The following is a 26,558-nucleotide window of genomic DNA, read 5'->3' on the forward strand; positions in this document are numbered from 1 at the left end:
CAGAGGATTTGCAATTTGGGACAAGCAAGCTATAGCAAAAGCCATAGACAAGTCCATAGAACAAAGGAGGGGAACATTATTGTAGAGAGAAAAAGGAGGAAGTCAGGAGGGGTTGTTTTGAACAAAAATCCATTGGAGAAAAGTGTGAGTTCAGGGAGCTGGTGGGTTAGTCAGGGGCTGAGTTGCTGGGCTAGTCAGTATCTTGTGGGAGATGCCATGCACATCTTTTCCTTTTGGGGGCCTGTAATTGATGATTCTTTCCTATTGATGATTCTTCTCTGGGGTCTTTAGCTGACAATTCTTCCCGTAGTTGATGTCCAGTGGTACCTTGTGAGAGCTCCTCCTTCTGGCCTCCTGACTCCATTTTAGTAAGGTTTCCCTTTATTAATTTTCAAACCAGAAAGCCAAATAGTGTTTCAAATGGGGCTGTAGCCAGTTGTTCTTATTACAGTTGACCTTTGAGCAACACAGGTTTGAACTGCGTGGTCCACTTTTATACGGATTTTTTTCAATAAATACCTACCACAGTACCGCACAATCCGCAGTTGGCTGAATCAGCAGATGTGGAACCACGGATATGGAGGGTTGACTGTAAAAGTTATATTCAGATTTTCAACTGCACTGGGGTTAGCAGCCCTAAAACCTTACGTTGTTCAAGGTTCAACTGTATTTCCCTATCCTGTAAGATTTAGTTCTTTGGAGTCACAGCCATTACAATATTCAAGGCACCAAATATAAGCAGAGAAGTTTTGTTTCTACAGTTTTTTGCATGAACAGCAGGGAGAAATGACAGCTGACAGCAAGTGGGAGGAACAGGAATTAGAGAAAACACAACCTGATCATCCCAAAAGTGCCACGGCAAAGGGACCATTTGTGAAGGGGCATAAACGCCTTCAGCACCATATGGCAACTAACATCATGACAGTCTGAAGGATCGGGTAAACATTAAATTGTGTTCTACGTATCGGTTTAAAGAAGGCAGGGAAGTGTTTTAATCAGTGGGTGAGCATTCACTAGGTCAGAAAAAAATAGTATTTACTAGCCACTGTTTTAAAAATATGTATTATTTTGCCAATAAATGCAACTAGTGCAACTGTATTTAAGCATTATTTTATTATTTCTGCTGAGGGATTTCTTTTGAGGTGGCCCAAAATTTCAGGAACTGCAGCCTGCATTGTAGCCTCTGATTGTATTCTCCTGCCACTTTGAAAGCTGTTTTTATCTAACTTTACTTGACTTTTAAGTTACTTACATGAAAAATATATTTCGTTTCCTAAGTGGTACAACAAGTGATGTAAAAATCTTTAGACATTTTTCTATCACAGAGGAGAGAAACAGCAGTGCTTTTTAACACACATGCAGCCCAAATGTCTCTAACTCAACTGGCATCCTGACTTGCCTTTCATGTCCTTATTAAAGGGCTGAAGACCCCATCCCCTGGCTATTCAGGGCTCTCCCCAGCCTTTCCTAGAATTCCTAGGTGCCTACAGCTGCCTTGTGATCACTCAGCTCCTCAATGCCTTCTTACTTCTCTGTTCCCAGGACTGTTCCCTGCTCTAGTTTATTTCTCTGCCTAAACCCATTATATCACCGAACCTCAGGAACAAGGATGTTGTGTGAAATAGGCTTTTATTAAAAATTTGGTGGTAGCAGAGGAGAATTACAGCGTGCAACAGGAGACAATAGATATCATGAGGAATAAATTTCAGAGGTCAGCCGGGGCAACAGGTGTCTCTCTCATTGCCTTCTTTTTTGCCCCACTCTTCCACCAAGAAGCATGTTGCTGTTTCTTTTCTTTTTTGATCTCTCCCTCAGAATCCTTTTCTAATACACCCTTTTCCTTTTTCCCATATGCCTCTTATTCCAATTAAAAACAAACAGACAAAAAAAAAAAAAAAAAACTCCCTCTCAAACCAAGGAGGAAAACGGGAAATTCTGGTCCCTTCTCATCCTGAGCAGTGTGGTTCCTTGTCCAGCTGAAACTCTCCCATCCAGACTCTCCTGAGACCTCTGCTTTTGCGTAACTTTGAAGGGCAATGGATATACTTAAACACACAAAAATTTTAAAGACCTTTCTCCCTTGAAAGAAAAAGTGGTTTGTCGTCCTTCTAGAGAAGTGGTCACCAGCAGAACTTTGCAGTGATGGACATGGTCTGTATCTGGGCTGCCTGTTACCACATGTGAAGAGGATTGTGATGCACAGTTGGTAATCTCAGGGCTTTTTCCCCCACCTGTGCACAAAATCTAGCCTGCACTTATTTTTCTTAGAGTGCAAGAGTTTCTCTTTAGCAAAATTAATTCAGTTTGGCATTTGGAAAACAAACAAACAAAACAACAACAACAACAAAAGTGGCCAGTGTGACTGAGGAACTGAGGTTTTATCTTAATTAATTTTACTTAAAGCTTACATAGCAACATGTGGCTGGTGGCTCTCTTATTGGACAGCACAGTTTTCTAGACAATTAGCTTAAATTACAACCAGATTTTAGAATACCATCCTCTTTCCCCAGCACGCAGAAAGAGCTCTCAGTTTGCTTAACTGGGGTCTGCAGTTTCATCAGCCACGTCTTCTTAGTGGCAGCCAGAGCAGAGATTTGAATGTTTTATAGCTGACTCCCCTCCCCCCCACCCCACATCCCAATTCCCAGCTTGGGTTGGGCTGCCCCTTTTCCTCACCTGTGGGATTTTGTATCTGAGGCAGGCTGCCGGGTTGGAGTGCCCTTTTCTGGCAAAGCCTTGGTCTTTATTACTAACCACCCCCCCGCAAACTCGCCATCCCCAAACCTCTCCTATGCACACACACATAAACGGAGCCCCTTGGTGCTCACAACTGCCGCCAGGAAAACAGAAACAGTTATGGTAGTTGCCAATCCCAGAGGAATATGGAAGTACAGCATCAATAAAAGCTAAAGTGAGGCCAAGTGGGACAGGCTGAACTTGGCCTCTTTCCAAGGCAGTTCTGAAACCAAACTGTAGGGCACTCAGTGAAGCTCCAAAAGGCCCAGGCACCCTACATACCCCAGGCTGCACATCAGTGAAGCAAACAATTTGACAAGTGTAATTTGCAAAAAACTAAAAACACATCCTCATAGAAAGTATTTTGACTGAAAGATTTATTTAGCTCCTCAGTGAGGACACCAGCAGGATGATAAGTCTAGTTGTAAGAGCACTGGAGGAAAAGAGGAGAGGAAAGCTGCAACAAGCTTTGTCAGTTAGATACAAAACCAGTTACTGCCCTGGAGGGTAATAAAACTGTAACCCCTGAGGTTGTCTTTTCTACCAGACACAAATCACATGCATCCCTTATAGAACAAAAAATGGCTGCAACTTATCTAGCTAACTTCAGAAAATCTGGGCCCTAAACTACAGTAAATAATAAGTCAAACAAAGGGGCATTCTTCTAGAGAAATAAATCAGCCTTGGATGGGTCTCTAGACAGTGTTCCTGTATAACGTGGAAAGGATACATAGCCATCTTTTTATCTCATTCCCAGTTTTGGGTGATTTAAACTCAATTGTACCCACAGAGTTAGGATATCCAGCTCAAAAAGTAGAAAGTTGAATTGTAGCACATTATTTGTATTTACAGTGAAAGATACTTACAGAGTCATCATAATGATAACAATTATGATCATATTTATTAGTCTTTCAATGTTTAGAGTCAACCTAATGGTAGACAAAATATTTAATTATTATTGACAAAACAGAATGAAAAATCTATTAACTTTGTCAGTGCAAAGTAAGGGTACAGACAGATCTTGGAAAGGAGAACTAGTTGGAGACACAGAGGAAAAACCAGAGGCTTAATATTCTCAGTGGGAGGAAATGTTGGTAGTCAGTTGACGGTGCATGAAATAGAGGCTTCTGTCTATTATTTAAAGCCAATCACAAAACCAAAAATAATGTGATTTCACATTTGGAAGGGAGAGGAAGAAAAGTAGGGAAATGAGTTAAATGGCGTTCCATTTCTGAGTTGTTGTCCTAAGGAACCTATCAATATTACTACGTGTGCCTGGTGGATAATTAGTTCAGTTATTCGCTGTCTTGCCATGAGTCCTGCTTTCTTCAAGCTCCAGTCCCTACTAGAACTGGACATTTAAAACAAAACAAAAAATGTGTTATATCACTTTATTGTCCACCAAATTACATCCAGATGTCTTGGTTTGATACTGCAGGCCCTCAGCATGTGGCCCCAGATGTCCTACCACCCTCACCCCTGTGCTTTCCCCCCACAGTCACATTGCAATGAGGAAAGTGGCAGATTGTACCCCTTGTGGGGTGAGGAGACCAGGGTGGGCAGTGGGTCCAGGGGACTGACCGAGGAGGCCTCAGAGAGCAAGCCCCCTTCGGTCTGGGTCTTGGTGGGTGAGTCCATTAGCAGATCAAAGCACAGCTAAGATGAGGGGACAGTCCGAGCTCCTGCAAGGGCATGGGTGTGGGATGGGGGGAGTGGCTTGTCTGGCTGGGGTAGGAGGGCAGGTGGTGAAGGCAGGAGCTGCAGCTGCAGAGATGAGCAGTGTCCCACCATAAATGCTTTACTTTCCAGCCCAAGCACTGGCACTAGATCCTGAAGGCTCTAGGGATCCTTCGATGGATATTTTTTAGCAGGAAAGAGTGAGGTCTGAATATGACTGGAAAGTGGGTCTGGCTGATTATTTGTGTCTGGGAGGGTAGAGGTGGGATTGGATGGCTGGATAGACAGTCATTCAGACACATGGGAAATAAGAGGAGGGATGGAGGATGGAAATGAATTAGAGGATTTTCTAACCTGGTGGATGTAGAAGGTGAGGGAGAGTAAGAAGTGTAAAACAAGGTTGGGATTTCCAGCCCAGGAAGCTGGTGGGCTCTGATGCTGGCAAAGAGAATGTCAGAGAAGGGGTAATTTATGGATGTGCTTATGTGGTTCTTCTTCATGAAATGAACGGTACTTATCACTGTATGTTCTGTTGTACCCCGGAAGCATTTTGCATATACAGAAATCACATAAGTTTTAGTTAAAAATAAACTGCGCAAAAAGAGAATTGACAAACATAGTAAACTACCCAAGAGGATGAACAAAGGGATGCATTTTGTTCCTTCCTCCGTCCTCCACTCCCAGGGCTGCTGTTGGCATCCTGGCTGGGGCGGGCGTCGTGAGCAGGGGCATGGTATGAACAGAAGTCTTAGAAGTAGGCGGAAGCCTCATCGCGTACAGCAGCAGTTCTGAAAGTGTGGTCCCCAAACCAGCATCAACAGCATCACCTAGAACTTTATCAGAAATGCAGGTTCTCAGGCCCATCTCATAGATGAATCAGAAACTCCGGGAATGGGCCCAGCAGTGTATGTTTTAACTAGTCCTCTAAGAGACTTGGATGCACATTTGAGTATGAGACTCAGTGGTCATAGGACCGGGATGGGGAGCTTGGATTTCTTTCTGAGTGTTATGGGAAGCCATTTTCAACAGGGACTGACGTGATCTGGTTTACGTTCTGGTGACAGTTACTTTGGTAGCTGTGCAGAGAATGGATTTGTAAGGGGCGGGGTGCAAAGTGCACACCGGAGGTACAGAGTACGGTTAGAGAACACCAGAAGTTTAATTTAAGGAAGGTGAGCTGGAATCTTAGTCCTTACTTTTTCTTGGTGTATCTCTACAGGCAATTTTCTTAATATCTCTGTGCTAGAAAAGGGGAGCTAGGAAGGTAGGTGGGTCTGAGGAGTATGTATTATATTTCATCTAAGGATCCTATGATTCTACACCCACCTGCCTTCAGTTACCTCTCTCTTCATCATCATCTTGTGAATTCTTCCTCATATGGTAAGAAAGGTGTGGCCAGAGCCTGAACACTTAATCACTTAATCACATTGAAACAATCCAAAGCTGCAAGAGCTAGCATCAGCCGGGGTTTTACAAGAACTCCTGGGCCTGTTCCTTCCTCTAGAACAGCCTTTGAAATAACAGTGCTAATAGCGTTATCTGTGCTCTCAGACCCCCAAAGCTTAGAGCCCATTGTCATCCAAGCAGGAGGTGTTTAAGGAAAGGTCTGTATGGTTTGCAAAATTCTGGGAAGTAAGTGGACTTGAAGACAAAAGACTCTGATTTGAGCCTTGACCCTGACATTTAAAGTTATGACCTTGAGCAAGTCCTTTCACCTGCCTTAGTGAGCTTAGTGGGCTTATAGGGGCAGAAAATTGTGGGATGGTAAATACATGGTGAAACTAATGGAAGATCAGGGTTATTTTAAGTAAGGTTTGTGCAGACACATCTTGGTGCTGACTTTCTTCTTCATGGACACAAAACTCCCTGGAGGGGGGCTATATGGAAGTCTTTATTTCTCAGAAGTTTCTGCTTTAATTAGATAAGGGTAGCTCTGACCAGGTTTCTTTCTGCATTTGTTAATTCTCAATTGCCTTCGGCTCAGAATAATCCATATGCAAAGTGGCATATATTGGGATGGCATGTTCTAATTCCCTTCAGTGGTTTAGGACAGCAACCATTTATGTAGTCTTTCAATCTGTGGGTCAGCCATCTGGGCTGGAATGGGCACACTCAAGTGTTTGCTGGTCGATTTAGGATGGTCTTAGCAGGACCCTCTCATCTCCATCCCACCTGGTCTGTCATCCTCCTGCAAGCACTTTGTCCTTTCCTGCACACAGCCGAGTTTCTGCTGCATGCTCTAGACCAAAGTTAAGTGGGGACATTGGGAGGGGCTGCAAAGTCACCTTGCGAGCAGCGAGATTCAGGGAGGGGTGAAGGAGTGTGTCCCTCTCTGCAATCAACCACGGTTATTGTAGGTACTCTTTATGTAATCAATCATCTTGCATTGAAAAGGCACAGAACAGGGGTCAACACACTTTTTCTGTAAAGGACCAGATATTAAATATTTTAGGTTTTGCAAGCCATAGGGTCTCTGTCACAACTACTTAGCTTTGTAGCACAAAAGCAGTCATAGAACATTCAACAATCCGTAAATGAATGAATGGGCTGTGTTCCAAGAAAATTTTATTTTCAAAAACAGGGCTGTGGTCTGCAGACACCTAGTTTAGAAGACGAATAATGATACATAGAAATGAATAACAAATTAGTTTGGATGGTGATGATGATACTTTCAGGTAATTACTTTTAGCTCAGTCATTTTCCCTTATGAATATATTATTAAATTTTCAGTTTAGTCATCCTCAGTTTTGTTCCCTTTTCTCTATAACTGTATTGGCTTTTGCTGCATAATCAGTCACTCTTGTCTAAGATGCTCCAGTTTTGTTTGTTTGTTTCTGCTTACTCTTCTCACTTTTATGTTTTTTCCCTCTCTGTGAAGTTTCTTTGGGTTTACATTTCTTCATTTCTTCACAAAGGTATAAGATAACTCTATTCCCTGGAGGAATAGAAGCATCTCACCCATGAAATGGTGTCTGAGTCAGTCTCATGGAAAACTCTAATACCTGAGATTCATGCTGTTCAAGGGTGCAGGAAGGACTTATTTGTGGGAAGATGAGACATGCATCCACTAGGAAGCTAGAGAAGGAAATCCGGGCTGGCGTTCGATTTACAAGGAGCTGGTGAAAACAAAATGAAGCAATACAACACAAAAAGAAAGTGTATAAATAATGAATAAATCAAATATAAGGAGCTAGCTGAGGAGTACTTAGGTCTCTGGAGTATTACTGCTATGCTAAAGAATTTAGTTAAAATTAAGTGGCTAAAATGACAGTGCTTGTTCTTCTTTGTCTTTAACATTTGTTTTTAATTGAAATATAGTTGATTTACAATACCATGTTAGTTTCAGGTGGACAGTGCTAGTTTTTTATTGCTTTTGTTCTACCTGAGTGTAAATAGGAAAATGCACAATATCTGCTCCTTCAAATCTTGTCTATAGCTGCAGGGGAGCAGGAGCTCAGTGGCTGTGGTCAGGCATCCTTTAATTAGGGTTGATGAGTGCAGCCTTGCAGATCTCCAGCCTGATGGCGATGGGGCCCAGAGAACATCCTGGCTGCATTCTGTTTGGGATCACACTCTGTTCACGCGTGTGGCCTGGCCATTGAATTAATGGAGTTCATTCAAGTGCGAACAAATGAACAGTCAAATGACATATACAGCATATTTTAAAGTGAATCATTTTGAAGTCCCTTCTCAAGTAAGAAAATGGCATTTTTTTTAAACTCAGTTTCATGTGAATGAATTCCCTGCTCCTAAAAATGATGATAAATGTTTTCGTTGTTACTGGTTTTGGTTCTTTTTAGGGAGGATGCTTTTCAGTCCTTATGTTCTCAGAGGGACAGCAGCAAGTGGTCTTGAAAAGCAGGGTTTTAGTTCCCTGCCCAGAAATTGAACCTGAGTAACCTGGATGTAAACCAGGAATTCTAGCCACTAGTCCCCCAGGGGCTAAAGGCTAAAAGCAAAGAGGCCCTGGCTCTTGCCCCATTTGAAAACAAGAATGTTTCAAGGAGGCAAAAACTGTAAAATCAGGTGCAAAATGTATTATTATTAGCACAGCACAACCTGTGGGAGAGCACACAGGGAAACTGTTTATTTAAGGCAGAAGCAAGGCAGAGACGCACACCCCAAGAGAAAGGGTGTGGGCGTCCTCCCTAATGAGGAGGAGTGCAGTAAAGAGGCAGTTAAATCGTTTATATAGGGCAGTTTTTCCAGGTCGTTGTTTACCTTAGGCCAATCATCTCGTTTCTTTTCCACACCTCACCTGTCCTAGGACCCTCTGCAACATGCATGCGCGTGTTTTTGCCAAGATGGATTCCAGAACAGAGGCCTGTGGGAGGTTTGAGATCACCTATTATGGGGTGGCGCCCTCTCCCTTTTGGCCCTGGAGGAGGCTTTCTACACATGTGCAGTCCAGGGAGTTCTCCTTGACCTCAGGAGTGGTTATCTTATCTCTTTATTCCAGCAGAGCTCAGCTCCTGCCATTAACTTTGTCCTTGGCGTGTCTAAGGAAAACAAAACTCTAATTTTACTTCACTTGGTAAATACCAGCTGTCCAGCCAGGGCCCATCTACCTCCTACCTCACTTGCAGTAGAAATATCTGCCACTGTGAACCCTCACCAGGTGCTCTACAAATGGTATCATTGTGTAAATGCTCTACAGACATTATTTCATTCAAGCCTCCTAAGAACCCTGTTGTTAGGTGGGTCTTTGTGACCTCATTTTACAGATTACAAAATCAAGGCTTAACATGGTTAAACACCTCACCTGAGGTGACATAACTGTTCACAGGCTGAGCTGAAAGATGCCATGCTAGCTAGCCTGAAGTGGTTCTCAAAGTGTGATCCCTGCAGCAGCCTTAGCTGCACATGCAGAACTTGTTAGAAGTGCCAATGACAGGCTCCACCCCGGACCTACTGAATCGGGAATGGAAACTGCAGGTGGACTCCAACAGTTTGTGTTTGTTTGTTTGTTTTTTAACATCTTTATTGGAGTATAATTGCTTTACAATGGTGTGTTAGTTTCTGCTTTATAACAAAGTGAATCAGTTATACATATACATATATCCCCATATCCCCTCCCTCTTGCGTCTCCCTCCCACAGTTTGTGTTTTAAGAGCCCTCTGGGTGATCCTGATGCAGCTCGAATTTAAGAACCACTAGGCATAGGGCAAGGGAAGGAGTTTTAGACTTCCTTAGAAGGAAAAAGAAAAAAAGAAATTAAATCCATTTAAAGTTCTTCACAACTAGTCTCCCCAAACAGGCAATTCAGATAAACAGGGGAAGAGACTAAAAGAGACTTTTCTTTTTCCAGAGGACTTGAACCTATTAGATTTTATTGAGCTCTTCTAGGTACCAGGCACAGTGCTAAGCACTTGACGTCAGTCATCTCTTTAAACCCGCAGGTGGTTGTGAGGATTAAATGAGATTGTTTTCCACATTATACAGGTGGGGAAAGAGAAGCTTAAATCAGTTAAGAAATTGCCTGCTACCCAACATGTAATCACGGACAGAGCCAGTCTCCAGAACTGATGTATTGATGAAGAGAACACACAGGAAGCACAGCTATCAGTACGATGACTTGACATCTTGGAATGGCTGCCATTTGCAAATGATGGGGTTCAGAATATGCCAGCCCCAAATATGGCACCTTTAGTATATTGAATACTTTAAGGTGAGGGAGTTTGAGAAAACAGCAGAAGCAGGAAGGTCAGTCTGACCTTCCCATCTACTCCCCTCCTCTCCTCTGAAACAGGTCCTAAAACCCACATGTGAGAGGTGTGCTTCCTACTCCTGGACAAAAGGGACATCCTTATCTTCTGAAGAAAAAGGGGTTCTGAGAAGAATTTGAACAAACAGGCCTTCTGAAGTCCCCCCCTCCCAGTTTATTACACTTACCTCATACTCCTTGACTCTCATATTTCTCCACAACTGTCTACTCTTCCGCAAACCCAGCGCAAAAATACTCAAGCTTAACAGTTCTAGTCCTCGTTTTCTTATGAAGGCTCCCAGGTCACCTAAAACTTATATTAAATACATTTATATGCTTTTCTCCTGCTGATCTGTTTTGTCAGTTTAATTTTCAGACCCAGCCAGGGACCCTAAGTAGGTCAAGGAAATCTTATTCCTCCCCTACACAAAGAAACATTTTTTGGGGAAATATGTATGATTGAAAAAAAAAAAAAAAAACAAACTACCTATTGAAAAAAAACTTTCTGAAGTTCCTTAATGAAGGCTGTTTAACTCTTTTAGTCACCGATTTGCTTTATCTATTTAAGGCCATAATTATTATATTACTACAGCCAGGAGTTCTTAATTGGATTCTGCTAAAGAAATGAGGATGGGCAAAAGATTATTTTTCATTTATTTGCCCCTAAGAGCAAATAATTGCCTCATAAGCAACCCTAAAAACACTAATACCTCTACCTTAGAATCAGTGAAAATCAGCATTTAAGGATAAAAAAGTACTAAGCAGGACTTTTTTAGTCTTTACATTTTGGGGGGAGAAGACCCCACACAGCTAGATAAAATGTACTATATGAAAGGAATATAATATTTCCTTTCTTTGCTTTTTTTTTTTTACATTTCCTTTTTTTAATGAAATCTTTTATTTACTTTTAATTTTTAATTTTTATTTACCTACTTATAAAATTTTTTATTGAAGTATAGTTGATTTACAATGTGATGAACTTATGTTTTTAATTTAATTTTTATTTTCTATTGGAGTATAGTTGATTTACAATGCTGTGTTAGTTTCAGGTGTACAGCTAAGTGATTCAGTTATACATATACATATTTCCATTCTTTTTCAGATTCTTTTCCCATATAGGTTATTACAGAATATTGAATAGAGTTCCCTGTGCTATTACATTTCCATTCAATCAATAGAAATAGACATAAAATATCCTCAGCAGGGAAACCTGTCTTTTAATACTGAATATTGATTCTGATAAATTAATAAGAAACACATGGTTTTTAAACTGCTTATTCTTAAAACCATAAATAGTAGGCAATTGCTCTGAAATCCTGCCTCATCAAAACATTTAATGAAGTGGATGGGTTGAGCTAGAATAGCTTCCCAGGAATGTAAGCCAATATACTCTTTCTACTAAAGAGTCACCCTGAGGACAGTTTTGCTGCTGCCTCCAGTGCTTTCCTACTGTGGATTGTCTTCTTCCAAGTACCTAAAAGGGCAGATGATTCTCTCAACTTTGGTGAGATGCAAAAAGGAGCCTAGTTTTTGGATGCTCAGCAGAGCCAAGTTGCCAGGATATTGTTTGCAAATAAAGGGTTTGTACTAAGTGGTATTTAGGGTAAAATCTTTGCCAGAGAACTCTTTCTTGAAGAGTTTGAAGTACACATAGTTGGTTAAGGGCATGGGTTTGGAGTTAAACAGAAATAGCTTCCACTTGGGCTTTGCTGCTCAAGAGATGTGACCATGAGCCAGTCTTAAACCCACTAGGCACTAAGCCACAGCTTCCTTGTCAGGAAAATGGGGGTGATAATACCTACCTCACAGAGCCATGATGAGGAATAAGTAAGATGGATCTTTTTACAGTGTAAGTTGGAGTATACCCCTCTTCTACTTTAAACCTTCAGTGGCTTCCTACCTCATTCCAAATAATTTCCAGAGTCTTCCTTGTCCCCTTACAAATCCCTTCCACAACCCATCACTTCATTGTCCCATTGATTTTCCCTGGAAGTATTAGACACAAACCTCAGGGCTTTTGCACTTGCAGCTTCTGCTCTGACTGCTCTTCTCCATGTATCATCAGTTCTCCTGGTTTACTTCCTCACTTCTTTCCAGTTTTCCTCAAAGTCACCTCATCTAAGGAGGCCTTCATCATCATCTTACTTAAAAAACACGTGCCCGTGCACACACACACACACACACCCCTTACCCTTTAGATTTTTTTATCTTTGCATTTATCAATTCCTGATATATTATTTATCTGCCTGTTGTTCATTGTCAAAGTCACACGTAGAATATAAACCAAGAGACAGATACATTGTTTTTATTTACTGCTATGTCCCCAGCAGGGAATTCATTCATCACCTCACAGACATTTAATAAGCATCTCTGATGATCTAGCAATTCCTTGGTTACATATATGGGACTCAAATGGATTGTTATTTAAATGGTTCCTAATTTGTAAGGACTTCTAAGGGTCCTAAGAAACTGGAACTGGAGCTCCTTTAGGGCGATCTGGAGAAGGGTTAGCAAGAGATCCCATCTGTGGCAGCCGTGGAGCTGTGCCATTTACATCTCCCTCCAAGACAAAACTGTCACTAGGAGTGCAGTCAGTGGGACGGCCTCTGCTGCAGCATCCTCAGCCCTGCGACGTTCAGCCGAGGCTCCCAGCCCATGAGTGACGTGGCAGAGACTGGAGCCGGCCCTTTCCTGCCCCGGGTGAGGCTCCTCTGGTGGGTGGTTGTTGCTCTGTGGCTCTGATCCACCTGGCGGAGACGCTCTCAGAGCTGCCCTGCAGTATGAGACCCTTCCTCCCTCCTCTGCTTTCACAGTCATTAGTCCTGCCTTGTGGTTTGAAGGCTCTCCCTGCCTACTCCTGTTTCTTCTCCCCTTTCTCTTTCATAACGCATTTCCCGTAATCAATCAATCAATTTCCCGTAATCAATCAAGTTCATCTTGGTGTCTGTTCCTAGATGACCCAACTCATGCAACAGCCCTTCCCTCAGGGTAGAAGAGTCATGTGCTAAACCTTTGGACTGCAATTTTCTGAAGCCAAGTCTGTGCTCAGAATTCTCTAGGTTGGTAGCAGTGGTCCTCCTGTGCATGTGCCAGTGATTTCTGCGCCTCTTTTAGACACAGTAAAAAGTGATAGAACCAGGATTGGTCCTTAGAGCCAGTGGGGACTGTGTATCTTTGAAGCCTAAACATAAGCTATTTCAGAAGATAAAAGTGGAAAGGGAGTGACATCTCATGCAGCTAATGTTAAGAAAAAGCATTTTTACAAGCTGGACTATTTAAGTGGGCAATGCTGATATTCAAAGGGAAATTCCGTGAAAGTTATTTGAGATTCCTTCCCTTTTAGTGACTCTATTCAACACAGACTGTCATCTCCATTTGGCCATAGTTCAAAATGTTATTTCTTTGATCAGCCTCTTCAGATGTATGTCTTCTGTGTTGCTATATGTATAATCCCTTGCTCATTGTAATTTATTATTCTGGAACTGAATGTTTTTTTTACTAGAAGTGGTTTACTGAAAAGAAGGATTTACTAGCTTATGGTCCCGTTTCAAGCACTTAGGCAAAGCACATCTTCTGATGTTCTTAGAATTTTTTTGGAGGGGGAGGATGTTAAAGAAAACATTATTCATGACACTCATTAAAAATAAGACAGACTGTGTTCAGGAGACTACTACAATGGGGGTTTTGCAGGAAGGGAGAGAAGTTGAGCTCAACTTTGAATACAATAAGGAAAAAAAAGATTTATAGCCAAGGAGCAGGTTGGGGGGTGGGTCAGTGGATGGAGAATTACTAAGAGGAAACATCAGGGGTAAGGAGAAATTTGGGCTAAACCATCCTAATAGGATTCTTGCTGAAGGCAAGCCAGGGTGATCAGACATCACCTGGGAGATGGTGGAGGTTGAAGAACCAGATCAGATACCAAGGGTGATCAGATACTGAGGGTGGAGGATTCTGGCTAAATCAACTTATTAGCAGGATTCTTGCTAACACTGGGCAATGCAAAGACAGACACAGAAGTCCAAAAGTCAAAGCCTATTTGGGAATAAGATTCAGAGGAGCCTGACTAAAGTTGCCTCAAGGAGAGAATCTTTGGGGTGGGATGTGTGTGTGGTGGTGGTGGTGACATATGTTTTTAACATTTGTTGTAAATGTTTGTTACAAAAAACATTTCTTTTCCTCCCTGGCTCTGAGTAAGCTGGTCTTCTTTCATTTTTCTCATTTTAGTTGCTACAGCAACTGTTTTGACTAACATGACTGTTTTCCTGCCCAAGAAAGTTACTTTCTTGAGTGACCACCCACTCCATCGAAAGGCATGTTTTGTTGACTTTCTTCTTCTTTTTGCACTCTGAGAGGTAATTGCCGAATATCTTAGGAATAATTTCTTCAAGTGTTGTCTGGCAAGAATCAAGGAGCCTGTCCCAGAGCCCTCGCAGAGTCTGAGTGTTCATACTTGGCCTCAAAATGCCCACAACAGAGATGCTTCTGGGAGAGGGAAAGACAAAGAGAGACAGATACAGAGTTTGACATCTCAAACTGGCAGACCTTAAAAGTTAAGACCCAAAGATTCAACATCTTTATCTGGAAGTAAAAGAGAAAATGGAGATTCCTAAATATTGAGGACCATAAAGTGAGCAGACAGAAATACAGAGTTTGACTCTTTCAGGTGGATCATTTGAGCAATTCCTTCTTCTTCCCAAATTCAGATCCTAATTGAGCTGATCAGCTTCTCACAGAGCCAAGGATATGTCAGAGCCCTTGTTAATAATAAACACCATCAGGCCCACATTCTGTTTATTTTTAAAAGATGACATAAAAAGTCAGAAAAGGTGCTGTGCCTTCCTCTTGATCGTTTTCAGCAGCCTTCTTCGACTCTCCCAAGCCAGGACACTTTGAAAGGTGATGATGTCCTTCATTTCTGAGGTCAGAATAAAATGAAATGAGTGAATTAAATCCTTCTACTTTTTAACAGAATAAGCGTTCACTGTATTTCACCATCATTGCTGAAATCAACTCTCTAAATGCTCACGGTTGGCTACTGAGAAGGAGAACTTTTCATTTCTGCTTCTGTGGAATTGAGAACCCAAGATAGACAGCAGGTCCAGCACCTGTAAAACTTGCTTAACAATCTCTTGATTGCCCCTCACTATCTGAGAGTGTAATCAAGGAGGTGCAAGGCAGGGGCTCCCAACCCAGGGACGGTCTCCTCTGGTCACTACTCCCTGACATGCCCTTGAAGAAGGAAGAACTAAAACCTTGTTCTGATGGCTTGCCTTCTGTGCCTGATGTGGACTGAGGCTGGCTGGGGCACAGAACAAAGCCTGACCTCTCTGTGCAGAAACGATACTTTAGCGAGTCTAGCTCCACAGTAATTTACAAGCTCTGGGTTATCCTCACGTGTAGACCTCCCGATCTGCATTCTGGATCAGTGGAAATAAGCACTCACGGTACCATTGCTCATCATGAAGACCCACGTGACAGAGATGCTCTCCCCACCATGATGTATTGATAGATATAATTCTGCCACATATTATCTGTGTCCTCTTGGGCGACTTGCTAACCTCAGAGAAAATCTGTAAGGTAGGGGATGTGGCATTTACCACATTTGTTTCTTGGATGATTCATCATAAACAATACTAGCAACGTGAGTCATAGTCACTGTCACTGTGTTCTTATATTGATAATTGGTAATAATGTAATGGGTGCAGGTTATGCATCAAGCCCTGCAGTGCCCACAGGTGGCCTGTAAGATGTGTTATTTTTCATGTTGCCATCCCTGCTTTTGGAGATGAAGAGACAAAGCTCAAATAAGCCTGTAAGTGTCCAGCCACGTTTGGATCAGGTCTGTTGGACCCTAAAACCAATGTAACATGCCCAGTAGTTTCAAGTGTTCATGAAATGGGCTTCGTGCTTATTTACACATGTTTCTTCCACATCCCAAAGTCAGCTGTAGTGCAGAAGTAGGTGCCACTAGATAAAATGCATTAGGGATTTAAGTTGAAGACAGAAAAAAAATGGGAAAGTACATCAAATTAGGGGTAAAATTAGCAGGCAGCCACTCTATGGGCAGCAAAAATGTCCCACAAAATTGAAAGAAGTGAGCTGCAGATTTGCTACTTTTGATCATGGTGGCCGGAGTAATGCAGGAAAGAAAAAGAGTTATAGGATTCAAAGTGTCTGTCAGATTACAAGGAAAGCAACAGATTAGGAAAAATAATTTTTCTTTATACCAGGATCCAAGAAAAAATTCTGATAGCTTTCTACAACAACCCGGTAATAACTACAGTCTGTACAGTTGGTGGAGTTCACAAGAGAATCCTTAAAAATGATGTAACTAGAACTGAAACATTTCCGAAGCCCTTCTGACCTGAGTGATGGTTACTGGCCTTCAGTGACAAGGAGAACAGCAAAGCCTCCTTCAGATGTGATGCTGAGCAGTTCCCTGGGCCCACTCCCTGACAATGTCCCTTTCTCACTTACAGGTCTCAAAGCAGGTGTGATGCAAATGCGTGCTTCGGTGTAGCCATCAATCTCAGCTCTGCCCCACCAGCTACATGACACTGGGCAAGACGCTTAATTTCCATGCCTCAATGGCCTCCTCCTCTGTAAAATGGGAATAATAATAGTACCTCCCTCATGGGAAGTTGGGCGGTTAATAAGTTAATGTGTACAAAGCTCAGACCATTGCCTGGTGCTTAGTTAGCATTGTTTCGGTGGTAGTGGTTTATAATGTTATTTATATTTGGTTAGACCCTTCGTGGCCTTTCTCTAACTCAGACTTCACTTGTCCCTCTTCAGCCTTAACAAAGCCCTTTTCTCTTCCTCCAGTGTTGATCAAACCATGTTTACCCAAAGGTGGAGCCTCCAAGGCAGTGTTCATTCACTGACAACCCAAACTCCCACTGATTTTAGGCAGAGTGGGACCTGCTCAGCAAGGTTGACAGGGTAGAACAGACACAGGCTTTGGAATCAGAGAAACCAGTTTGAATCCCAGGTCTGTTATTTATCTACTGTAGCTTTAAAGAATTGACTCTCCTTCAAACATTTTTCCCCCTTATTTCTAAACACTGCATGTCTGATAAGGTAACCACTAATCATACCTGGCTGTTTAAACGAAAATGAAAAGCTCAGTGCCCCTGTCACACTAGCTACATTTCAAGGGCTTCATAGCCCCACATAGCCTTCATGGCCTCCACGTTGGGCTGTGTTCATCTGGCACGTATGCATCATCACAGAAAATCTATTGAACAGTGTTGGACAGTAGCCCTGAATTACACAGTAGTTTTCTCCTAACTATTACCAGTTATTCGGCACTGACCTCGTCCCAGGCACTTGGGCTTTCTCAACTTTGAGAGCCATGTGAAGTTGGTATCAGTTTTCTCAAGTTACAGGTGAGAAAAGTGAAGCTTGGAGAGATGAAATGGCACCAGTGCAAGATTCTCTGGCAGATGCCTGGTGAGGAGGCTGACAGTCAAACCCAGGAAGGATAAGCTACAAGGTCTGGGCCCCAGTGCACCTCCTAGGGGTTCACTTTCTCAGAAATCAGGAGTCTTATGATGGAATGTGGAAGTCCTCACTCATTTCACTCCTTCTATATTCTAATCTACCCATCCCATCACAAGCACAAAAGAGGCCCAGAACAGCTAATGTTTAATTGAAATAATGTGAAGTTAACATGTTTATTAACCAGCCCCAAATCACTATCCCTTCCCGGTAGTGAGACTTGACTATTCCCTATTTGATGATGCAGACCCCACAGTAGAAAGATATAGTCATTCACAGTTAACTTAAGTAGTAATGGTGGGTGAGAGAGCAGGAGAGGGAAAGGTAAGAAATAACCACAAATCACAGTTAAAATAAAATCAACCACCTGTTACCACCTGTTATCTAGAAACCCCACCCAAATACTTTCCTCCTCTTTAGAGTATTTGGCCTGCTGAGATCTCTACCACTCCTTATGCAAAGAAATGGTATGAAATGTCGTTTAACCAAATCACTTCTAAAATTGAAATAAAGGAAAAATATTTTTAATCTAAATCATTTTGAAAGTAACTTGAATCTTTGAAAGATAAATTGTGATATTGAATAATGTTGAAATAACAAGTGTTAGGGGAAAAATACACTAAAGATAATGCTGAGACCACAGCTTTAAAAAAAAAAATTATTTATTTATTTTTGACTGTGTTGGGTCTTCGTTTCTGTGCGAGGGCTTTCTCTAGTTGCGGCAAGCGGGGGCCACTCTTCATCGCAGTGCGCGAGCCTCTCACTATCGTGGCCTCTCTTGTTGCGGAGCACAGGCTCCAGACGTGCAGGCTCAGTAGTTGTGGCACACGGGCTTAGTTGCTCCGCGGCATGTAGGAATCTTCTCAGACCAGGGCTCGAACCCATGTCCCCTGCATTGGCAGGCAGATTCTCAACCACTGCGCCACCAGGGAAGCCCCAAGAGACCACAGCTTTTAAATATACTCTATCCTTGATGAAATGGGGGCAGCATCTCTGGAAGCCCCTAGGGGCAAAAGCCCCTCAGAACAGGGATCCTTGAGGCAGGAACAGCTTCTAACTGTAGTGATTCCAGCAAAACTGATGCTTCTTGCTTCTTCCAAACAGAATGCCCCCTGATTACCAGCTTGTCCGCTTTCACAGGAGTTCCTGTTCCTTTCACACCGTCTCTCCCGATGGCCAAAGGAAAGAGCTGGTTTGGGCTGGATGTTAACTAGTCCTTGAGCTCTAAAGCGTGACTAATGAGTTTTAACCAAGTCCTATGAGAACTGAAATTCTGAGCAGCCTGGAAGAAGTTCCATTATGGTTTGCATCCTTACCAGAGGATCCCACTACCATCTGTTAATTGCAAACAAAGAGATTTGTGAAGGAGCAAGGGCCCAGCTTCCTTTGACATCTCCCCTGCCACGCTCAAGTCTGGAGGAAGATTTTCCTGACAAGGGAACTGGGGATATTATTGCCTCAGTGTGGTCATGAGGTCACAGTCCAAGTTCTGGTCAGTAGGTACCTGGGTGAAATTTAAAACTGCTATTAGGGGAAAAGAATAGAGTATGTGTGGGAGGTACAGAGAAATCTAAATAGGTTGGGTTTCAGTTCCTTTCAGCTGATTGTCACATACCCCTCAGGTCTGCTCTCTGATTTTCATGGGTAGTTTGAATCCACTTGGTCTGAGAATTTTCTGGTCACAATCGACAAGTTTATTGTGGGCTTTGTTGGAAACCTTGCCATTAGCATCTATCGCAGCTCCTTAGAGGTCTCACTGGAGAATTTCTATTCTGGCAGTTGATTCTCCTAACATCTGATGTTTTTTATCTATGAACTATATGGACACCTGGTAAATGATATTTTTTCCCTTTTTGCTTTTGTTGCTAGGGAGCCCAGTGCCAAATAGGCACCTAATTCTCATTGTGTAGGACCTTTTAACAAGTATTTCTAAAAGCTCTTTTACTCTGTCCTTATTTTTCAAATTTGCCTTATTTTTCTTCTCCTTCCTTAGAGTTCTTATCCCATTTTGCAAAGGATCTCTTTGCAGTGGCATTTGAACAGTGCTCCTGGTCCAACAGGGATTCCTAGGAGGTACCCCAAAGCCACACCCAACCTCTAAGATGAGCTTGTATGACTTAGAAAAAGGTGCTGCTTCCTCTAGGCAGACAGCCTCAGGGTGGTGCCCTGGTATTTGTATGTCTGTCCGTGGCAGCCCTCCAGGGACTGACACTGATGGGCTCTGGGCCTGGTGCAGCCCCCTCAACTTGAGTAACTTCTTGTTTATGTTTCATATATTGGCCTACTGTGATATATTTCATTTGAAAAAAAATTTTTTTTTATTTTTTTAAGTCCATGAATTTAGTTTTGGTGTGCCTTTGATGTGCTAGGTGCTTGGAGCACAAATGTGAACAAGAAAGTTTCAAGGACTCTGCCCTCACAGAGGTTATATTCTGATGTGGGAGCCAGGCAATAAATCAATAAATAGTGAAATAATTGCAAACTGTGTTTTGTTACAAGCAAGGAAATAATCAGGATACTGTAATAGAAAATAAAAATAGAAAATAAAATATTAGGGAGGTAAGGGAAAACCTCTCTGAAGAGGGGATAATTAAGACAAGACCTGTAGGATGAAGAGGAGCTAAGGACAGTAGGAAGAGACTTCTGGGCAGGAGGAACAGCAAGTGCAAAGACCCTGAGGCTAGAAGAATTTAAGAAGTTTAAGGAAAAGAGTCCTGATGGTTGTAATGAACAAGAGGGAACACAAAGGCAGAAAGTGGTATGAGATCAGGTCTCTAGGACCCAGATTATGCAGGACATTTTAGGCCATGCTAGGAGTTGGGATTTTATCCTAAATATGATGAGGATCTATTAAATGACTTTAGTGAACTGATTAATAGTTTGGAGAATCAATATGGCTGCTGTGGAAAGAAAGAGTAGAAGTGGGAAGATCAGTCCATGGGAGATGCTATGAGTTGGGATTTTATCCTAAATATGCTAGGCGTTGGGATTTTATCCTAAATATGATGGGGATCTACTAAATGATTTTAATGATTAAAACTTTGGAGAATCAACATGGCTGCTGTGGAAAAAAAGAGTAGAAGTGGGAAGATCAGTCCATGGGAGATGGTGATGCTTTGGACCAAGGTGGTCGTGGTGGAGATGGAGCAAAATAGATATATATGAAAAATGCTATGAAAATGAAATCAGGAATAGAAAGTCAAGGATGACTCTTAGGGGAATTCCCCGGAGGTCCAGTGGTTAGGACTCCATGCTCTCACTGCCGAGGACCCAGGCTCAATCCCTGGTCAGGGAGCTAAGATCCTGCCAGCCGAGCAGTGTGGCCAAAAAGAAAAAAAAAAAAGGATGACTCTTAGTTTCAGTAAATGGATAGATAATAGTGACATTTATTGAGCCCAGAAAGTCTTGTGATGGAGAGGCTTAGAGAGATAAGGGTGAGGAGTAAAGAATTCAGCTATGGATGTGTTAGTTTTGAGACATCTGTGTGGAGATGTCAAGTAGAGAGTTAGATGTCTGAATTGGGAACTCAGAGAAGACTGGGCTGCTGTTATAAATTTGGGAGTCATCAAGAAGTAGATGGTATTAAAGCCCTGGGGTTAAAGGAGGTCTAGGAACGTAGTGGAAATGAAAATTCCCAGAGCCAATTCCTGTGGAACATGTAGAAGTTGGGTGTAGAAGGAAAATAACTTAAAGGAACAGAACACAGTCAGAATATCAAGATTCCAGAGTTTCCAAAAGGAGGGAATAGTCAGCCGCTCAGAGATCAAATCAAAGGAGAAAAGGAATGTGTGCAGTGCATTTGGCAGCATGAACATAAGTCATGGTGGACCTGGCAGAGAAATGTTAGCAAGTGATAGAAACAGAGGGCAGATGGAATTTGTCAGAGATGGTAGGGAAGGGAGATAGTAGAGACAGTGGCTAGAGAAAGACTCTTCAAGATATTATGCCCTGAAAGGGGATCAGAGACATGAGGGAGTAAATGAAGGAGGAAGTGTTGACAGCTAGAACATATTTGTGTGCTGATAGGAATGATCTAATAGAGAAAAAAATTGAGTATTGGGTGGTGATAAACAGGAGACTGAAATCCTTGTGTAGGTGAAAGAGGATGGAACCTGGAAGAAGACTGAATCTGGAGCAGAAGTGGGGGTATTGACCTTTGATGGGAGAAAGTGTGCTTTATTAGGAGGAAGGATGGAGAAAGTTCTCATCTGAAGAGTTTCCTTTAATCAGTGAAGCCCAGTAATTGGCTGGGAGTAAAGGGGTATGAGAAGAAGCAATGAGATAAGCCTTTCAAAGAGTGGGGAACCTTTTAAGAAAGAATTACAAGGTTGAAAGTCATGTTGACTATCCTTTTGAAGTTGATAATCTTGAATTTAAACCAAAGCCAGATAATCCAGTTTTGTGATTTTCTTTCATCAAGTTCAGCAATAAAAAAATAGACAGGGTGGACTTAGTTTTTTGGCCAAGAAAACAGAAAATGAGACATAGGAGTTGAGGATGTCTGTGAAGGAGTGATTGTAATATTGGACCATGGAAATAAGCTAGACAAGTATGGAAGTAAAGGAGGAGAAGTCTGGTGGTTAGTGAGAGATTGGCAGGGTTAATGAAGAGGAAGTTGCAAGAAGTCAAATTAATACAGGAGAGTGAGGACTGTAGAGCTAGGGGCTAAAAAGCATCAGATGGAAGGGTCCAAGAGTGGGATGTTTAGGAATCCAAATTTCCAGGTGGTGATGGTAAGGTCTGAGGGTACTAAGTAATTGAGAGAGGAAGAAAGAAAAAACTCCTTGCAGTTAAGAAGGCCAAGGAACTGAAAGTTCCACCTCAAATTAAGCTGGAAAATCATTCTTATTTATCATGTATATTTCCTGGATCATCTCAAATCCTTATTTGGAATTGGATAGGGTACATATAAGTAAATAATAATGATGGTAGCTGATTCATTGTGGATCTACTCTGTAAACACCACTTTAGGTCATACTTCTGAACACTGAAATTCTTTATTACCATTAGGATATTACTTGGGAAGTATTCTAAAATGTGTTCATTCTCATAGTTTAATTGATTATTCTTGTTTCTCAATCAGTAATGATATAAGACATTTTGGTTCAAGTTCAATACCTTTTTGTATGACATACAACACCTTTGTTATCTAGCCTTATTTATGTGTCTAGTCTCATCCCCTACCATCCCCTTAAGATGTTCTAACCACACCAGCTCCTCAGAAGTCCCCACTGGCAGGTCAAGCCTACATGCCTGCCATGCTGCTTCACCTGGATAACTTCTGCTCATCCTCTAAGACCCATCTGAAATGTCAACTTCTGGGTCAAGCCTTTTCTAAAAAGTTGAACCATCTAAAAGTGTATTTTTGTGGGTCAAAGACATCACATATTGGCAATTTCATGTTGTTCATAATTTGCTACCACAAATATAAACCTGAACTAGACATGAGGGATGGTAGCTACCACTTGCTGAACTGTTACTATGTGATTCACATTCATGGTAAAAATGTAAAAGTACTTTAAATTTATCATCTCATTTCATTCCCTAAAAGGTAGGTGTAAATACTTCCTTTTATTAGATAAGGATTCTGAGACTTAAAAAGGGTCTTTGTAAGAGAAGGTAAATAATAAGTGGCAGAACTGGGTTTTGATTCCAAAAGCAAAGGTCACATTATGCCCCTTCCTTCGTCTTACTCATCTCTGTGACTACAGTGCTAAGCATGAGCCTGGTAAGGAATTGAAATACCTATGATAATTCTTCATCTGTCAGAAAACTACCCAAAAAAAATGTAAAAGTTGGCTTTGTTCAGGGCCCCTGGGACTCTAAATTCTGACACGTCAAGGTGGTCAAGTCTCTTGACATTGGATTTACCTTGATGAATGTTGCTGCTTCCTTGGAATTTGGAAAGATATGTTTTGGTAGGTGAAACTGAGAGTCTGGACTACAGTTAAAATCTTAATCCAGTAATTGCTCTTTGTTTGAAGTCACACCCTGCTCCTGTTTGCCAGGCAGGTTCTCTATAGCAGTGTTGTAATTATCTAGGAGGACAAGTTCTTTAGATCACGAGAAGAACATGTGGATTTGTTGACACGTGGGTGCCAAGTCTTGATGTAATGCAAACAGAGGGCAGAAGGTATCTGGATTCATTCCCTGAATGCCCTTTCGCTTCCATTGACATAGAACTTTCCTGGCGTTCTTAAGAAAAGTGTTGCTTTCTTGCTAAAATAAAGACCAGGAATCCTTTGGCAAATACAACTTAGCTGCTCTGGGGCCCCTGCATTTGGCTAACATTCCATCTTGATTTGAATTTTGATTCTGTAGTTTTCAATAGAGTTCCTGATGTCCACAGCAGTGGTTCTCAGATTTTAGTGAGTATTAGAATCACCTGGAGGGCTTTTTGGAACACAGATTTCTGGTTCCCACCCCAGAGACTCTGATTCAGTCTGTCTGGCCTGGAGCCCTAGATTCTGCCAATTCAGTCAGTCTCCCAGGTGAGGTTAAAACTGCTGGTCCCAGGACTATACTTTGAGTAGCTTAAAATCTTGCTTAAGTCCTGGTTTATAGGACACCAAGTGAGGTTGAATATAAAATCAAAAAACACAGGAATTATCTGAGTAAACCTCTGAATGCTGAATTGTATAGACAAAAAAAAAAAAAAAATCAGTGACTTAAAAAAATTATCTCCTGATTTCTGACATTTTGTTAGAGACCAGCAACAATTCCTCTTGTATGGAGGGATACCAGTTGGCTGGAACCTGGGAGTCCTTCTTTCCAGGAGCTCTTTTCTGAGATCTTAGAGCAAATTTCTCCTCTGTGACCTTCAGAACATTAGTGTGTTTTGTTCTTAAAACTACCCTAAAGGAAGATGCTGTATAAAATTGATCAGTCTTTCAATGCAAAAATGAATGCAAGAAATTTTCAAAATGAAAACATTACATAATATAATAAGAAATGTGGTCATTAGATTCAGGATGCATTTTTATTTTGTTTAGAGGCTAAAAGATATTTGCATTTTTATTAGATTCAAAATGGTGTGAGTCATGCAGATCAACACATTTCTTTTTCACAGGAATCCTTTGTGTTTGAACCCAACTGCCTCTTCAAAGTGGATGAATTTGGCTTCTTTCTGACCTGGAGAAGTGAAGGCAAGGTATGGCTCAGAAAGAGCAAGCTGTTTCTTTTTTCTGTCAGGGTGAAGGCATTTCATTTTTCAACAAGTGATGGAGTGCCTCTTAAGGGCATGGACCCTACGCTTATTCATTCATTCAAGACTTTTAAAAACGTGTGCTAGGCGTTGGGGATACAGTGATGGTCAAGGATGTGATCCTTATAGATTCCAGCCTAGGATCAAAGTCGCACATCCAAAAAAAGAGAAAAAAGTTACAAGTCATTGAGAATTGTGAAAGAGAAGTTCAGGTTGTTACAAGAGCTTAAACAGGCAAGTCTGATTTAAGTCTTGGGAGTTAGAAAGGTTTCCCAGAAGAGAGATGTTCAAGCTGAAGTCTCAGGGGTGCATTTAAGGGCATTTTCATCTGGTTATACCCCAGGACTTAACACATGGCACAATGACACATTTCATGAACCTTTGGGTAAAATTTACAAAAAGTAGTATCAGAGTTATATAAAAGTTAGCATAGTCCCACTTACTATTTCAGGTACACACATATATTTAATAATATACATACAGTATTAATGTTACTACATGTATAAAAGTAACATTTTATAAACATTTTATAAATAATTATTCAAAGTGGCATTCATACATATATTTGAAATGGAATGTTTGGGGCCTTGACTTTCTGACTGTTGGAAATTATTATTATTATTATTATTATTTGTTTTTAATCCTGCTTCTGCCTTACTCTAGTCAGCATTGCCTTCATCATCACAAACATTTGTCAATCACCTTGTCTGTGCCATAGGTCTGGCAGAATTTAGTCTCACTGCTGTGCTAAATTCTCTCTTTGCAGGAAGGGCAAGTTCTAGAATGTTCTCTCATCAACAGTGTTCGACTGGGAGCCACACCAAAGGTACCTGCGATTGGTGTTTGCTGTTCTTCTAAACACAGAACGTTGTTTAACCCATTACTGCCCCCCAATCATCAGCTGGGAATGAAGAACAGACACAGTTTAGAAATCTCATCTATAATGGTTGGGTGATTTGGATTGCATCGGGTTTAGTTACATTAGAAATTGTTATTAACTTCTGAAAATGATGACCCTTGTGTGATACGAGCATTGAAATAAATAGTTGCCTTAACTCAGAAATTAATCTGACAAGCACCCATTCCCCCCACCCCCACCTTCTTTTTCAGCAAACAGTGAGTCACTTCTGGTCTGTGGCTGATGTGGAAATTTAAATGGCTCAGGTAGTTGCATATTTGTGCACCTGTGCACGCAGACATTAGCTCACCTTGAAGGCTCAGTTTGCCTCTGAGAGAAAAAAGAAGGAAAGAGCGCATAAATCAGCCTTCTTCACAGTGATTGATTTGTTTGAATAAGAAGCTGTTTGCATAGTGGTGCTAGGAATTTAAAAGATGTTTTTTCCTAGAATATTCTAGCACAGTATTTATCCCCTTTTCCATAATAGCCCTGAAAGTTTTTAAATGTTCAAAACGAAATTATGTTCCTCACTTTGTTTTTGTTTTTTGTTCTTTAGTGACCCTCTTTTATGTTAGTTACAATCTCTGTGTAACCATGTTGGCATTTCCTCCTGAGTTCTTGTGGAGGACAAAACCACTATTTTATTTGCTAATTAGGGTAAACTTACACAGTTTTCATTCCAGATGAGGATGCCAGGGCTCCTAGAGGTGCACATACTCACTCTTTGTGTCTAGACTATTTGAAAGACTTAATCTCATTTTTGAGTAACTTGTGGTTGCTGGCTGTGGCAATGCCCTGCATATTTGCCTGAATCCTCAGTGACTGTTCTCTGTGAGAGA

The 26,558-nt window shown here is 41.5% G+C and overlaps 1 protein-coding gene across 1 annotated transcript in view; it reads left to right on the forward strand.

Annotated features, from left to right (window-relative positions):
• PLCB4 (phospholipase C beta 4) overlaps positions 1-26,558 on the forward strand; it is a 423,084-nt gene that overhangs the window by 262,683 nt on the left and 133,843 nt on the right. The window contains exons 4-5 of the mRNA XM_068565571.1: positions 24,687-24,767; positions 25,588-25,647. Of these exons, the coding sequence (XP_068421672.1) occupies positions 24,687-24,767; positions 25,588-25,647 (141 nt within the window). The remainder of the gene's footprint in view (positions 1-24,686; positions 24,768-25,587; positions 25,648-26,558) is intronic.

Source organism: Eschrichtius robustus, chromosome 16 (assembly GCF_028021215.1).
Source record: "Eschrichtius robustus isolate mEscRob2 chromosome 16, mEscRob2.pri, whole genome shotgun sequence".
NCBI lineage: Eukaryota > Metazoa > Chordata > Mammalia > Artiodactyla > Eschrichtiidae > Eschrichtius > Eschrichtius robustus.